At 38.6% G+C, this 14,814-nt stretch overlaps 1 protein-coding gene across 1 annotated transcript; it reads left to right on the top strand.

Moving 5' to 3' along the window:
• The first annotated feature begins 6,785 nt into the window (after positions 1 to 6,785).
• Positions 6,786 to 7,316, top strand: LOC125475847. Its single transcript, XM_048581214.1, has one exon. The coding sequence runs from the start codon at positions 6,786 to 6,788 to the stop codon at positions 7,314 to 7,316; it is 531 nt and encodes a 176-aa protein (XP_048437171.1).
• Positions 7,317 to 14,814: the final 7,498 nt, after the last annotated feature.

The raw sequence follows: 14,814 nt of genomic DNA, 5'->3' as shown, positions 1-14,814 counted from the left end.
GCTTAAGAAGCCACTAAAGTCGAAGTACGGTTATAGCAGCTACACAGATCTTCTCTCTTTTCTAAGAGAAGCAAGTGTCTGGCCGACAACTCTATAAGTTAAAAACTTCACAACATGCTTTGGGAAGGCCAAAGCTTAAGAAACCACTAAATTCAAAGTACGACTATAGCAGCTACGTGTGGATCTCCTCTGCTTTATACAAAAAGCAAGTGTCCGGTCGAAGACTTTATAAGTAAAAAACTTTGCAACACACCCCGGAAGGCCAAAGCTTGAGAAGCCATTCAAAGTCGAGATTCGCAACTATAGTAGCTAGGCGAACTTGCTTGCTTCCTACAGAGGCGACAAGTTTGGCTGCTGACTCTGTAAATTAGAAATCTCCCATTTTTCCTCTTGCAGGTAAAGCTCCAGAAGCTCCAAAGCCATAACTAAAGCCTAAAATGACGACGTGGGATCAACTGCTCCATTGAAGTAGCCAACACAACTGCCAGTCATTCGACAAAGTTTTGCAAGTCACCTTAAGAAGGCAAGGCTCCTGAAGCCCCAAAGCTAAAACTAAAGCCTAACTGACAACGTGGGATCGACTACTTCGTTGAAGCAGCTCACCAGTCGCTCGTCTTATGGTAAAGTTTAACAAAAGACATGTGAAATAGAAAGATTAAAGTAGAGCAAGGAAAACTGTTTATTAAATTTCTAGCAAATTGATAAATCGACTCGAATGCCAACAAAGTTTGAATAAAGCAGAATGAAAAGGAAAAGAAGAAAAATACTACTCATCGGCAACCTGCTCAACCACTGGTCCCTCGACTGCCACGCTTTTAGTAGCCGCGTCATTCTTAGCAGCCAAAGCTTCCATCAGCTCATCCTCAGCAGCCCTTGCATGGACTGCCTGACCCTCAGCTACTTCACCAAAGGTAGTCTTAAATGAGAAATTAAGCAGATCAATTGGAGAAATAAAGAAAGTTTCTAAGTCATTCTAAAAAAACTTATAATCTGATGGCCTGCCATGAAGATGGTTTACATAGCCAAGCTTGTAGAAATTGGCCTGACAAAAAGCAAGCACCACTTCGTGACTGGCTTTCTCATTCTTCAGCTACACATTCTCCTTAACAAGCCTAGTGGGAGCACCCTGTAGCTTATCCAATTCCTTTCTTAGGTTCTTGCTAACAGATAACACACCTTGCAGATTCACTTTATTGGACTCAAATTTTCAAGTCCGAAGACTCCCGAAAAATTCAAGAAGAAGAAAATTCAAATATTTCTTACCTTGGTGTGGCACAAAGAAGAAGAACTACAACGAGAGACTTTTTGCAAGGGCAAGAGAAGAAGAAAGCTAGGGGAAGGGAAAAAATTTCCTGTGGCTTCTCTCTTCCTTGTTGGAATGATGATTGTCCTCCAAATTTATTTAATCCCCTGCTTAAGGCAGAATTAAATCGATATTAGGGGCATTTGGTTTCCTTTTCCTAGAAGAAGTCTATCTCCAAAACAAGAAAGAAGATTAAGCTCAAATTGGGAAACAACTCTACAAGCCCATGCAGCTTGGGATTTCTACACATACTGTCCTTTTTCTACGTACAGCCCAACATGTGCAAGGGCATTTGTGGAGCCTAAAATAATCCCAAAATTTCTAAAGGTGACATGTGAACCTCTGCTCATGAAAGACAAGATTGCCCTTATTCAATGGGCAGACTCCTTAGATACTCCTACGCACAGCTCACACCCCTGAAGGTCTCATCAGCTGAATACGACTGCCCACAGCTCACCTGCCATTGGCAAGGAAATGTGAAAGAATTAAAGATAAGGATTAATTACCCAAATCTTATCTTTAATACATTCCCAGTTGAAGATTGACTCCAATCAAGTAAGTAATCACAATTTAAATCAATTAAGGATAATTACTCCATTATCTTAAGATATTATTTCCTATTTAATATCTTGAGAATATTTCTCCATATACATTGGCCAATAGGATGCTGCCACATGTAGGGTAAAACCCTAACACTATGGTCTGCTTTTGGTAAAACCATCAGCGAGCTGATCAACAAAAGGAATAAAAAGAACTTAATGATTGCCAAATTTGACATGCTCATTGACAAAGTGGTAGTTTAATTCAATGTGCTTGGTCTGAGCATGAAAGACAAGATTGATGGCCATGTTAGTGATCTTATTATCACAATAAAGGAAGTTAGGTGATGGTGTAGGGTAAGGTGGGGAAGTTCACACAAGAGATAGGAGAGTCAAATAGACTCAGCACAAACATAAGCGAGAGTGTGATACTATAATCAGCACTAGAACGGAAGACAATTGGCAGCTTAGTTGAGCTCCAATATGTAAGATTAGGTCTATGAAAAATGAGATTGCCGAAAGTGGAATAGCAAACATCCGGATAACTAGCCTAGTCATCATTAGAATAACCATGGAGAGTGAGAGGTCCAGTAGAGCGTCAAAACACAATACCAAGATCAAGAGAGCTTTTGATGTAGTGTAGAATACGTTTGTTCGCAATGAGATGTGTATTTGTAGGCCTTGACATAAAATGAGCAATATGATTAACGACAAATGCTGTGTTGACACATGTTAAGGTGAGATATTAGAGCCAAGTAAGTGTTGAATATTAGAAAAAGGCGTTCCATCCTGGTTAGATAATTACGACATGGTAGCAAGGAGAGTCAAGTAGGGTTTACAATCAATCATGACAATATGCTTCAAGAGATCAAGGGCATACTTCATCTCAAAGAGGTGAAGAACATGTGCCATGATGGTGACTTCAAGACCAAGGAAATAATGTAAAAGGCCAAGGTCCTTAATATCAACCCTTATGTCCAAGAAGAGTTATAAACCTATTAGTCATAACTATATCACTTCCGGTCAACACAATATTATCAACATAGAGGAGCAAGTACAAATTGCAAGATGAGTGTTGAAACATGAATAATGAGGGATCATCTTGGCTTTGAACAAAACCATGACATATGATGAAGGAGCTAAGCCGGTGAAACCAAGTTCAAGGTGCATATTTGAGGCCATAGAGTGCTTTGTTAAGTTTACAATCAAATGAAGGACGTTAAGGATCAACAAAGCCAGGGGATTGTGACATAGAAACATCCTCATTCAAGTAACCATGGAGGAAGATATTTTTAGCGTCAAGTTGACAAATGGACCAACCATGATGAACTGCTAAGCTAAGAACCATCTGAATTGTAACAAGCTTGACCACAGAACTAAACGTCTCATCTTAATCAAATCCCTGTTGTTAATGAAAGCCTTTAGCAACTAACCAAGCCTTATAATGTTCAATAGACATATATGCATATTGTTTAACTTTGAACACCCACTTGTAACCCACCATATTTGGGACCGATGAGAGTGAACTAAAGACCACATACAATTTTTCAAAAGAGCATTAAACTTCTCACTCATGACAGCACGCCATTCAGAAATGAAAGCTTGAGAATGGCAAATGGGTTCCATAAAATCAGTCACAACGGTGGCAGCAAGGGCCACGGGAAGGGGATATTTGATGGTGTCATCTGTGAAATGTTTGGGTCGAGAGTGACCTGTGCAAGAACAAGTAGCCATGGGATGACGGGCCTTAACTAATGGATATGTGAAAGGTTTGGGCCGAGATTGACCTTTGCAAGAGTGAGTAGTCATGGGATGACGGGCCTTAGCTGATGGAGATGAAACAGGAATAGGAGATGCGAGATCAGGGTTGCAATCACAGGAGGTGGTGGTGCAGGTGACTGCTATGCATGAGGGATAACAAGAGAATGAGCATCAGATTGTGAAGAAGGCCTATAAATGGGTTCAATAAGGAGAACAAACCAGGGAAAAAATGTAGTTGTGGTTGCAGCACGACTAAAAGGGAATGTATGCTCATGAAAAACATGGCAAGAAATGTAAACTCGGTTTGAGTGGGCCCGAGGCATGAATATCCTTTATGCTGCAAGCTATAACCTACAAAATCATACTCCTTAAAGCGAGATGCCAGTTTGTTAGTAATGTAAGCTTCTAAATATAGATAATAGCACAAATGGTACGTAGGGATGACAAATCAAGAAGACGACCAATTAGGCGAGAATAGGGACTAGACCAACCTAAAACCGAAGAAGGGAGGAGATTAATAAGAAAGGTGGCTGTTAAGGCAGCCTCTATCTAGAGGGTAAGTGGGGCGTTGTAGGCATTAAGGAGGAGACGGGTTATGGTGGAGATTTGGCGATGCTTGTGTTCAACCAAACCATTTTATTGAGGAGTATAGGGACACGAGACATAATGAACAATGCCATTAGTGGGACAAAATGTTTGAAAAGAGGAATTGATATACTCAGTTCCACCATCACTCTGGAAGAATTTAATAGTCATATGAAAAATAGTTTTAATCATGAGACAAAGGGTGCAAAAGTGATGAAAAACTTTCTACTTACGACGCATTGGTTCATATTATCACAATAAAAAAAAGTTAGGTGATGGTGCAGGGTGGGGTGAGTAAGTTCACACAAAAGATAGGAGAGCCAAACAAACTTAGCACAAACATGAGCGAGAGTGTGATACTCTAATCAGCATTAGAATAGTAGACAGTTAACAGCTTAGTTGAGCTCCAATATGTAAGATTAGGTTTATGAAAAATGAGATTGCTGGAAGTGGAACAACGAATGTCCGAATAACTAGCCCAGTCATCATTAGAATAACCATGGAGAGTTAGAGGTCCAGTAGAGCGTCAAAACACAATACCAACATCAAGAGAGCTTTTGATGTAGTGTAAAATACATTTGTTCGCAATGAGATGTATATTTGTAAGCCTTGACATAAACCAAGCAATATGATTAACGACAAATGATGTGTCGACACGTGTTAAGGTGAGATATTAGAGCCAAGTAAGTGTTGAAATTCAGTAATATTAGAAAAAGGTTAGATAATTACGACATGGAAGCAATGAGAGTCAAGAGGGTTTATAATCAATCATGGCAATATGCTTCAAGAGATCGAGGGCATACTTCGTCTCAGAGAGGTGACGAACATGCGCCATGATGGTGACTTCAAGAGCAAGGAAATAATGTAAAGAGCCAAGGTCCTTAATATCAACCCTCATGGCCAAGAAGAGTTATAAACCTGTTAGCCATAACTATATCACTTCCGATCAACACAATATCATCAACATAGAGGAGTAAATACAAAGTGCAAGATGAGTGTTGAAACGTGAATAATGAGGCATCATCTTGGGTTTGAACAAAACCATGGCATACGATGAAGGAGCTAAGCTAGTGAAACCAAGTCCGAGGTGCATGTTTGAGGCCATAGAGTGCTTTGTGAAGTTTACAATCAAATGAAGGACGTTAAGGATCAGCAAAGCCAAAGGATTGTGACATATAAACATCATCCTTCAAGTAACCATGGAGGAAGATATTTTTAGCGTCAAGTTGATGAATGGACTAACCATGATGAACTTCCAAGCTAAGAACCACCTGAATTGTAACAGGCTTGACCACAGAACTAAACGTCTCATCGTAATCAAATCCCTGTTGTTAATGAAAGCCTTTAGCAACTAACCGATCCTTATAACGTTCAATAAACATATCTGCACGTCGTTTAACTTTGAAGACCCACTTGTAACCCACCATATTTTGGGACGGATGAGAGCGAATTAGAGACCACATACCATTTTTCAGAAGAGCATTAAACTTCTCACTCATGTCAGCACGCCATTCAAAAATGAAAGCTTGAGAATAGCAAATGGGTTCCACAAAACCAGTCGTAACGGTGGCAGCAAGGGCCACAGGAAAGGGATATCTGATGGTGCCATCTGTGAAATGTTTGGGTCAAGAGTGACCTCTGCAAGAGTGAGTAGCCATGAGATGATGGGCTTTAGCTAATGGATCTGTGAAATGTTTGGGCCGAGATTGACCTTTGCAAGAGCGAGTAGTCATGGGATGACGGGCCTTAGCTGATGGAGATCAAATAGAAATAGGAGATGCGAGAATGGGGTTGTAATCACAGGAGGTGGTGGTGCAGATGACTACTGTGCATCAGGGATAACAAGAAAATGAGCATCAGATTATGAAGAAGACCTAAAAATGCGTTCAATAAGGAAAATAAACCAGGGAGAAGATGTAGTTGCGGCTGTAGCACGACTAAAAGGGAACGTATGCTTGTGAAAAACATGGCAAGAAATGTAAACTCGTTTTGAGTGGGCCCGAGGCATGGATATCCTTTATGCTGCAAGCTATAACCTACAAAATCATACTCCTTAAAGCGAGATGCCAGTTTGTTAGTAATATAAGCCTCTAAATATGGATAACAGCACAACCAATGGTACGTAGGGATGAAAAATCAAGAAGACGACCAATTAGGCGAGAATAAGGACTAGACCAACCTAAAACCGAAGAAGGGAGGAGATTAATAAGAAAGGTGGCTGTTAAGGCAGCCTCTATCTAGAGGGTGAGTGGGGCGTTGTAGGTAGTAAGGAGGAGACGGGTTATGGTGGAGATTTGGCAATGGTTGTGTTCAGCCAAACCATTTTATTGAGGAGTATGGGGACACGAGACATGATGAACAATGCTATTATTGGGACAAAATGTTTGAAAAGAGGAATTGATATACTCAGTTCCACCATCACTTTGGAAGAATTTAATAGTCATATGAAAAATAGTTTTAATCATGAGACAAAGGGTGCAAAAGTGATGAAAAACTTTCTACTTACGACGCATTGGAAAAATCCATGAATAACGACTATAGACATAACACGTAATATTTGTACCCATACATAGATTCATTACAAGCACATTTCCCAGATGCCCACTTGGTCCCAGATCGACTTTTCTCGATTCCTAGCTTCCTGGGCCGGCCAGGATTGCTCTTGTCCTCGACAATTAGGTGGTGATGATACCAACGAGCCCGATACGAATCTGGGATTGTTCTTGGAGGACAGCGACGAGATCGGCGCTGTGACAGAAGAAATGGATCGGTTGACGATGAGAATTGAGAAACCTGGTAGTAATGGTGTACATTTGGAGTCAAAGGGGTCCAGAATTCCATTACCTTGGGAGCTTTTGCAGCCTGCATTGCGAATTTTAAGGCATTGTTTGTTGGCCCCATTGAATTCTCAGGATGCTAAGGATGCGGCTTCTGTTGCAGTAAGGCGATTGTATGCGCGGGCGTCTCATGATTTGGTCCCCCAGGCAATTTTGGCTACCCAGAGTCTCATTCAGCTTGATAAGAGGACACGTGAGGCAGCCAAGACTGCTGCGGCTGCTAATTCGTCTTCTAATGCAAACACCCCGAGCAAAGCTAAGAAACCGGATGTTTTTTTTGTCTCAAAATGAGTAAGTAGTTGGCTGGTTTGTATGCTGATTTGATTTTGCACATTGGATGTTGTATAGCTATATATCCAACTGTTGAAAGCAGTTGTTGTAGATTAATGTTGTATGATTGTCAGTCTGTGATTTGTTTTTGTTGATCCATCCTAGTGCCAGGTAACTTATGATTACAAGTTTTCTTGTGGTTAGTTAAATTTTATGAACTATGCCCTTGTGTATTTCTTTAAGTAGCGATGTATTGTTTTTTTGTTGATCTTGTACTTGCAAAATCGACTGAAATGTTAGTTACTTAAAGTCAGGTAATTTATGCAGCTTATCATTTACGTACGATTGCTTTCTCATTTCATCTCGTCATTGTAATACATTATGATTTGTATTGTCATCTGATCCAGTGATGCTCTATCTGTTTTTGTTTTTGGCATGCACTTTTCCCTTCACTGATGCCGCATCTCGTCTCTTTGGATCTTTTCAAACCAGTAATTGTTGGAGGAAGATGGACATGAGAGAATACGGATGAGAGTTTAAAACAGGAAACTGAAGCTTTATTGATAACTGACTTTATTGATTTCAAATTGATTACACCACTAGGCCATCTTATTGGCTATTGATAATAACATTCAGACCTTTTCATAACAGGCATAACTCTTGGATTAGTTCCAAGAGTTGCAGACACAACCCTAGACTTCTAAAGAGATACAACTCTTCCTAAACATAGCTCTTCTCAAGAGACACAACTCTACTTAACAACTATTACAATTTGATATTGATGTGTTGGTTTGAATGTGTGAACCAATAACTTTCTTAATTGATGGTTTGTGGGAATCAATAAACAAGTGGTTTGTTTATCTGTCCAATCAGTTTGATTGTTTGGCATTAATCCGATAACTCCAAAGTAATTTTAGCTCTATATCATTTTAGACCTGTTTACTGGTATCGCCATTGGTTCATATGTGAAGTTTTTTTAATAGATTTTTTAGTGCTTACTGGCCATCTCCATTGGTTTACTCCCAGGCTTTGTTTGTTTTTGTGGGACTTATGTTAAGTAGACTATTTTGAGTGCTGAGAGTTGGTTGACAAGGAAGAGTTCCAAAGGCAAAGTTGCTTCGATACGTGCAATATGATTGAGCAAAATAGGGTTCAATTGGATAGAACAACAGTGTATAATAAAATGTCCTGATGGAAAAAGGGTTAGGGCTAATGAATGTGATTAAAAGTAACAAGGCACTACTTGGGATTTGGTTGTGGAAATTTTTGCTGGAAAAGGATTGAGTGGTTAGGGAAACCATGAAAGTGGTCATAGGCTTGTGTGGTCGCCGATCAAAAGACATGTTGTGGTGGAGAATGGGGAAAAGGTTAGGGTTTTGGGAGACACCTTTACGTATCTCTTTCCCTCACCTATGCAGATTTTCAACCTATCACAAATTCACAATGTACCTATGGCGATAATTCATGTAGTTCTTTTGTTTCAGTAAGCTGGGATTTTGATCTTCGAAGAAATCTACGCAGTTCTCTTCAAATCCTCTGTTGAAGAGCTTCTCTTTCTTTGTGCAATGTCTCTTTTATGTTTTGGGTAATGGGGTTGACAACGTGACTCTTATGAAACATGTTGTAGACCACTTGTTCTCATTGTGTTTCTTTTGGGTGCAAAGAACTTTCTTATTGAAACCATTTTTATTTGTGTAGAAATTTTAATCGTCCGAGCAAAATAAAGCGCTTGACCATTTATTGAGTTCCACTTTCACACGATACAAGTGACACACCATATACTCATTGTGTAGAGAAACTTCAGTAGGACTAGTTGACTTGCACCTCCACCTTCTCAAATTGGGTGTGCCTTGCGTGATTAGGGCAGCTCTGCCCTCTCGAACTAGGGATGGAATTTGCCTGGGCTCAATTCCGATTTGCAAAGTACTTTTACAAATTTGAAAATTTGAAAATTTAAAAATACTTAGTTTTTCTCCTGTGGCAAGTCGAGCCCAAACAACTTTATAATTTTGAAAATTTGAAATTAATCTGAGTATGAAAATTTTGAATTGCATGAATTTTGAAATTCCTAAAGTTGAATATACATCCATTTCCGAAACATATACCAACTTCTTCATCATCATCATATGTTCTTTCTTTCCGCACGGTTTCGGTCTCGTAAAAATTACATTTTTGAGGAAATTTGAAAAAAAAAAAAAAAAAAAAAAAACGAGTAAATAAGCTTCCGATGCCAATTGGCAATACTTTTTGGTCCACAACGCAACACCATCAGTATTCTTTGGACATGGAGAGACTTCTAACACATTAATCCTCTGCTTATTTGGAAGCCCTTGAAAATAATACAAGAACTTTTGGGAGTCTGAGCATACAACGTTGTCCATGATAAAATTCCATGCGAGGATGAAGATGTTTCCTTCGTGTTTTGTTTTTTCTTTTTTAATACAAAAGTAATATAAAATGTTTTAGAAAGACTTGAATCAAGCACATAAAGAGTGAAGGTAGCCGTACTGGAAGGCGCGATTGGGTCACCTCCTTTTCAAGGAGAGCTAATGTTTGTTAGGTATTTTGGTTTGACACTGCTTCATAACCAAAACGAAGTGAATTATGTCTGAGTTAAATTTGGAGATGGAAGTCTTCTTTATTAAAGAATTTTCGAACCAAACTAGAAAATTAGCGATAGACAAACAACGAATCTTGTCAATCTGTAATTCATGCTACTGTGGAATCATCGATGTTCTTACTTTCATATTGAATACGATTTAGGGGTGGGTAAACGAGTATAGGAATAGTGGGTCGGGGTGGGTACGGGTCGGTTACTAATTTTAGAAAAGAGAAACGGGGCGAGGCGAGGCAGACCTTTGAAATTTTCAGTTCAGGCCAGTTCCTGAAGTATATGAACTGCGGGTACCCGGACTTACTGATAGGAGCATATTTATGCGCCTTAGTTAGCTAGTTCTTATGCATTTTTGTTATGTTCTCTTCGTTAAAGTAGTCTTTTAAGCTACTTTCATGTGTTTTCAGGTTTAAAGGACATATTACATGAAATGATGCAATTTGGAGCTTTTGGAGCAAAACTGAGCTGGAATGTGGTGTATGCAAATGGAGCACGAGGAATGGACGAGGTTGAAGGTCAAAGGAGCTTAAGAAATGAAGAAATGAAAGTGAAGAGCAAAGAAGTCGGAATTGGCAACCAAAGTTTCTAAAGTTGGAAGTTTCTATTCTTGGAGGTTTCCATTGTCGTGAGTTTCTATTCTTGGCTTTGGGCTTTTAGATGACCTAAACCCTAATTCCTTGTGAACCCTAATCCTAGCCCACTTAATCAGCCGCACCCTAGGGCCCTTAACAACCAATGCCGTGGGTTTTAGCCCAAGTCCCTATCCTTGCCGTGCAAGGGGGGCATTTAGGCCCATTCCATGCACTCTAACCCTAGCCTTTAACCTTGCAGCCGAACCCTAGCTCTATCATTCCTTCCATTTCAGATTTTCTCCCTAATTCTCACCCTAGCCGTCACTCCCATTCCCCATCCACTCATTCATCAAACTATTTCAGCCACAAAAATCCCCTTAAGCCGTGACCATTTGATTCATTCATACAAAAACCATCTCAGCCATTCATTCATAAACCCTAAACCAAACCCCCCTAGCCGTCACTCTGTTGGAAATGTGCCCTAAAACCAATCATATGATGATACTTTATGGACATTTCACATGTTAAACTAATCTAGTTTAATATTAAGGGCAAACATTATTGTTTGAGCCGTCTCATATAAATGTTATATGCTTAAACGATAAGTCCAAGGAATATGTGATTGGAAGAATGCGATCTAAAGAAGTTAGATTCATGAGACCATTCTTTCGTTGACACATCCTAAACGTTCCTGATCATAGGATTGTCAATTGGGCATTGACAGTCCGTTAAGATCAGTACGTGCTATGTCTTCTCTTAGGGAGAGTGACTAGTCTCGAGTCATTGGTGTGTGTGACATCAAGACAAGTACGTAGGTGCTCAATAGAGAATGAGTTCACTGAACACGATCAACGAAGAGTTCTCATATTCATGTCACATGAGAACTCATGGTTGGGATAATGCAAATTAGTCTTTTGACCTGAGGCATCACAGTTGTCTTGTGGTTAGGTCCTTAATCTTTGATTATGTCAAAGTCACTCCATCATGAGGGTGTCCATGGCATCGTTGGGGTTAAGCCACTTAGCCATGGAGGCAAGTGAATGCGCAACAAGGGATCTCTAACCTTCAAACTGTTTGAGGGAGAATACTCTATGATATGATTTTGAAGCTTTGGCCAAAGTATGAATGAGATTTAGGAATGTGTTCCAAATCACATTCAAGGTAATCATATAAGCACAAGACTCACATTGGATAATAGACATGAATAAACTATCAAACCAAACAATGTGGTCAAGAGTATTGTATTAGAGAAAGACCGTATTGCATTTGTAATCCTAAAACTGAATAGGTTCTCCACCTCTTCTGATTAGCTTGGGTAACCATGACATGCTGCTAGGCGTCAACCATGGTTTGTGGAAGCCCTAAAAGTGTATTATCACTAACGGGAGAATTGAAAGTAAGTTTCAATTCACAATCGATTAGAAAGAGTTTTAATCGCCCACTGCCTCGCTAAAAGGAACCTAATGGATCGTTCACCGAGTAAGGTAGAGTTTGAAGAAACAACGGAGATGAGTAAGAATAATTAAATGGTTTAATTATTTATCTAAGGCTAGGATTAATTAATATGTTAATTAATCAAACGAATAAGTTCGTTAAAGACCTCGGGTTAGTTTTGGGCCGCAAGGCCCAATGGGATTTGAATGTCAAGCCCATTAACTCAAGTTGTATGACAACTTGAATAAACAAAGGGCTTGAAAGCCCAATAAACCCTATAGGCTTGCCATGTTAGAAGAATAGGGCTTTTGGTCCATTAGGTCACTTATTTGAAGGGACTATATAAAGGACTTTATAGCCTAAAATTTACATATGGTAATTTTTGGGGAAAGGATGAGAACACAAGCTCTCCTTTCTCTCTAAAATTTAGGTGGAGGGATCATCTAGCAATCAAACTCCTCCAAGGTCACTCATTTCTTCTTCATTATGCCTTGGTGATGAATCATTAGAGGTTCTCAATTTTGGGAACTTGGAGAAACCTTTTCATCCATCCAAATCCATGGATCTAAGATGCAAGGAATGAAGGCCCTCTCTTTGGGTGATTAGCCTTTGCTTATGCAAAGAGGAATCTACAAAGGTATTGATTTCTCAACTCACTTTGTTTTGAATTGAGTCTTGGTTCACCTATCTACTAGGCTTTGAATTTCATGGGTAAATGTTTTGTTTTAAGTGCATACAAGCATGATTCTGTCTTTAATTGTTAATTGCATGCTATTGATGTTGCTTAAATGAACATGTTTTTCACAAATATTCCTTCAAGTGGTATCAAGAGCCTAAGTCTAGTAGTTGGTGAATCCTTTTGGGTTTTGTAGTTCATAGTTTGTTATTTGAATGTTGTAATTGTTACAAGCTTTATTCTTGCTTCTTTGAATGTAAATTTTGTTAGAAAATTTGCCATCTCAAATGTTGTAGATGTAGTTCATATGAGCATGAATTTTGGAGCTAAAATTTGGTGCCATGTTTTTGGGGAAATTCGGCCAAATCCAAAGGGTGGATTTTTGGGTTCTTGTTTGACTTGTTAAAAGTGTTTTAAAGTGACTTTTGGAACCCCTATGTACCCTAGTATGGTTGTATGTTATTTCCCTTAAGTTTGAGTGGTTTTGGTATGTTTTTGGGTGAAGAATGTTCATGGAGCTCTTATGGGTTTTCATGAATGTTCTTCATTGTTCTTGATATGTTCTTGCCAAGAACAAAAGGTTTGGTGTTTTGATTCAAAGTTTTGATTTATTTCATAAAGTTTTTGTTTTGAAATATTTCTTATGTTTAAATATATTAGATATTTATTTTGAAAAATTAAAGAAATTTTAGTGGGTTGGTGTGTAATGATTTATTCCATTACACACACCCACTTACAAAAACTTTGAAATTTTTATACACTTTGTTTCAAAGTGGCCACCCTACTCAATTAGGGTCCTTGTGGGGCTTTTATGCAATTATATAAAGTTTTGATACTTTTGTGTATTTGCATTTTGACCCAAAAGTTTACGTTTTTACGTAAAGGTCCAAAATCACTAAAAGGACAAATTGTTTTGCTCCTTTAATGAAGTTTTATTTTTTGTGGAAATTTTTGGGTTCTAGTTGTAATTACATGAAGTAGTGGACTTTTGTGTTTTTACAAAGTGACCCCAAAAGTTTAAGTTTTTTGCAAAATAGCCCAAAAGTTGAGGTTAATTGCACTATGGCCCAAACAAGTTGAGGTCATAGCATTTTGGCCCAAATTAGGTAGAGAACAAAATTGTTTTGTCTCTTTAAATGAGAATTGGATTTTCATTTCATTTAGCTCCATTTAAATCAATTCTATGGATACAAAAACCAAATGAAAATGTTGCATTCAAGTTTAATTAGTTAAAGCGTTAATTAATTAAAGAAAGGGTGATTATGAACCTTAGCCTACGATAATTGAGCTATGTGAAAGGCCGTTTCAAATTTGTTTGAACCATGGGAATGTGTAGATTAAATTTTGGTTGTAATTTGATATGATCAATTGTTGTAAAAGAGCATAAGCTCTTCTTTACTTTAAAGTAATTTGATTTGATCAATTGTTGTAAAAGAGCATAAGCTCTTATTTACTTTGAAGTACTCCTTTCTTGTTTTATTCGATATGCATGAAATTGGAGTAGTTGGGTCCAACGCCCAATAAGACAACACGCCTTAATGTGATTAAACGCGTAACTAAAATCAATCTCCATCCCTAGACCGAGATTCAACACTAGGCTCGTGTTTGAATCGAATCAAAGGTTCATAGTCATCCTAAGGCCCTAAGGCAACTATATAGTCCATCAATGAATGCAAATCTTATGTTAGTAGTACCATATAGTCTTGCTTTAAAAACCGTTTTAAAAGCATAGTGGGAGTATTATATACTACTAAATCAATCATATGGACCAATAGTTGTAATAGGACCAAAATGTTTTAATTGGATTAAAATGTATGTTTATATGTGATGAGACCTAAAAACCCTCAACCAAATCAATATTAAGTTGATAAGCGAGAGATGCTTTGAATATCTCTTCGTGGCCTTCCACCGTGGTAGGCTCCAATCGTTTGTGACTTGTACACCGGCTTCACCCTATAATGGGGGAGTACAAAGTGCATGCTTACATTCAGGAGGAGTCTATACGCATATGATGAGGTGAGTGTAGACAACGAGTATGACCAACATGATATAATTCTGAGGTTGTGCTTGAACCTCTACATAAACTAAGCATGGTGGGAATAACTTAACTAAGTGCAATGGTGCCAACATGATATAATTCTGAGGCATTCATTCTCTAGAGGCCAAACTAGATGGGTAATTACAAGAGTTGTAAATGACTAAAGTGTTATTCTCTCATCATTA

The sequence above is a fragment of a genome, unplaced genomic scaffold, assembly GCF_019419815.1.
Source record: "Pyrus x bretschneideri cultivar Hongxiangsu unplaced genomic scaffold, Pyrus_bretschneideri_v1 Contig16, whole genome shotgun sequence".
Lineage (NCBI taxonomy): Eukaryota > Viridiplantae > Streptophyta > Magnoliopsida > Rosales > Rosaceae > Pyrus > Pyrus x bretschneideri.
Note: the sequence above shows the minus strand (reverse complement) of the source record. Positions and strands in the feature narration are given on the sequence as shown.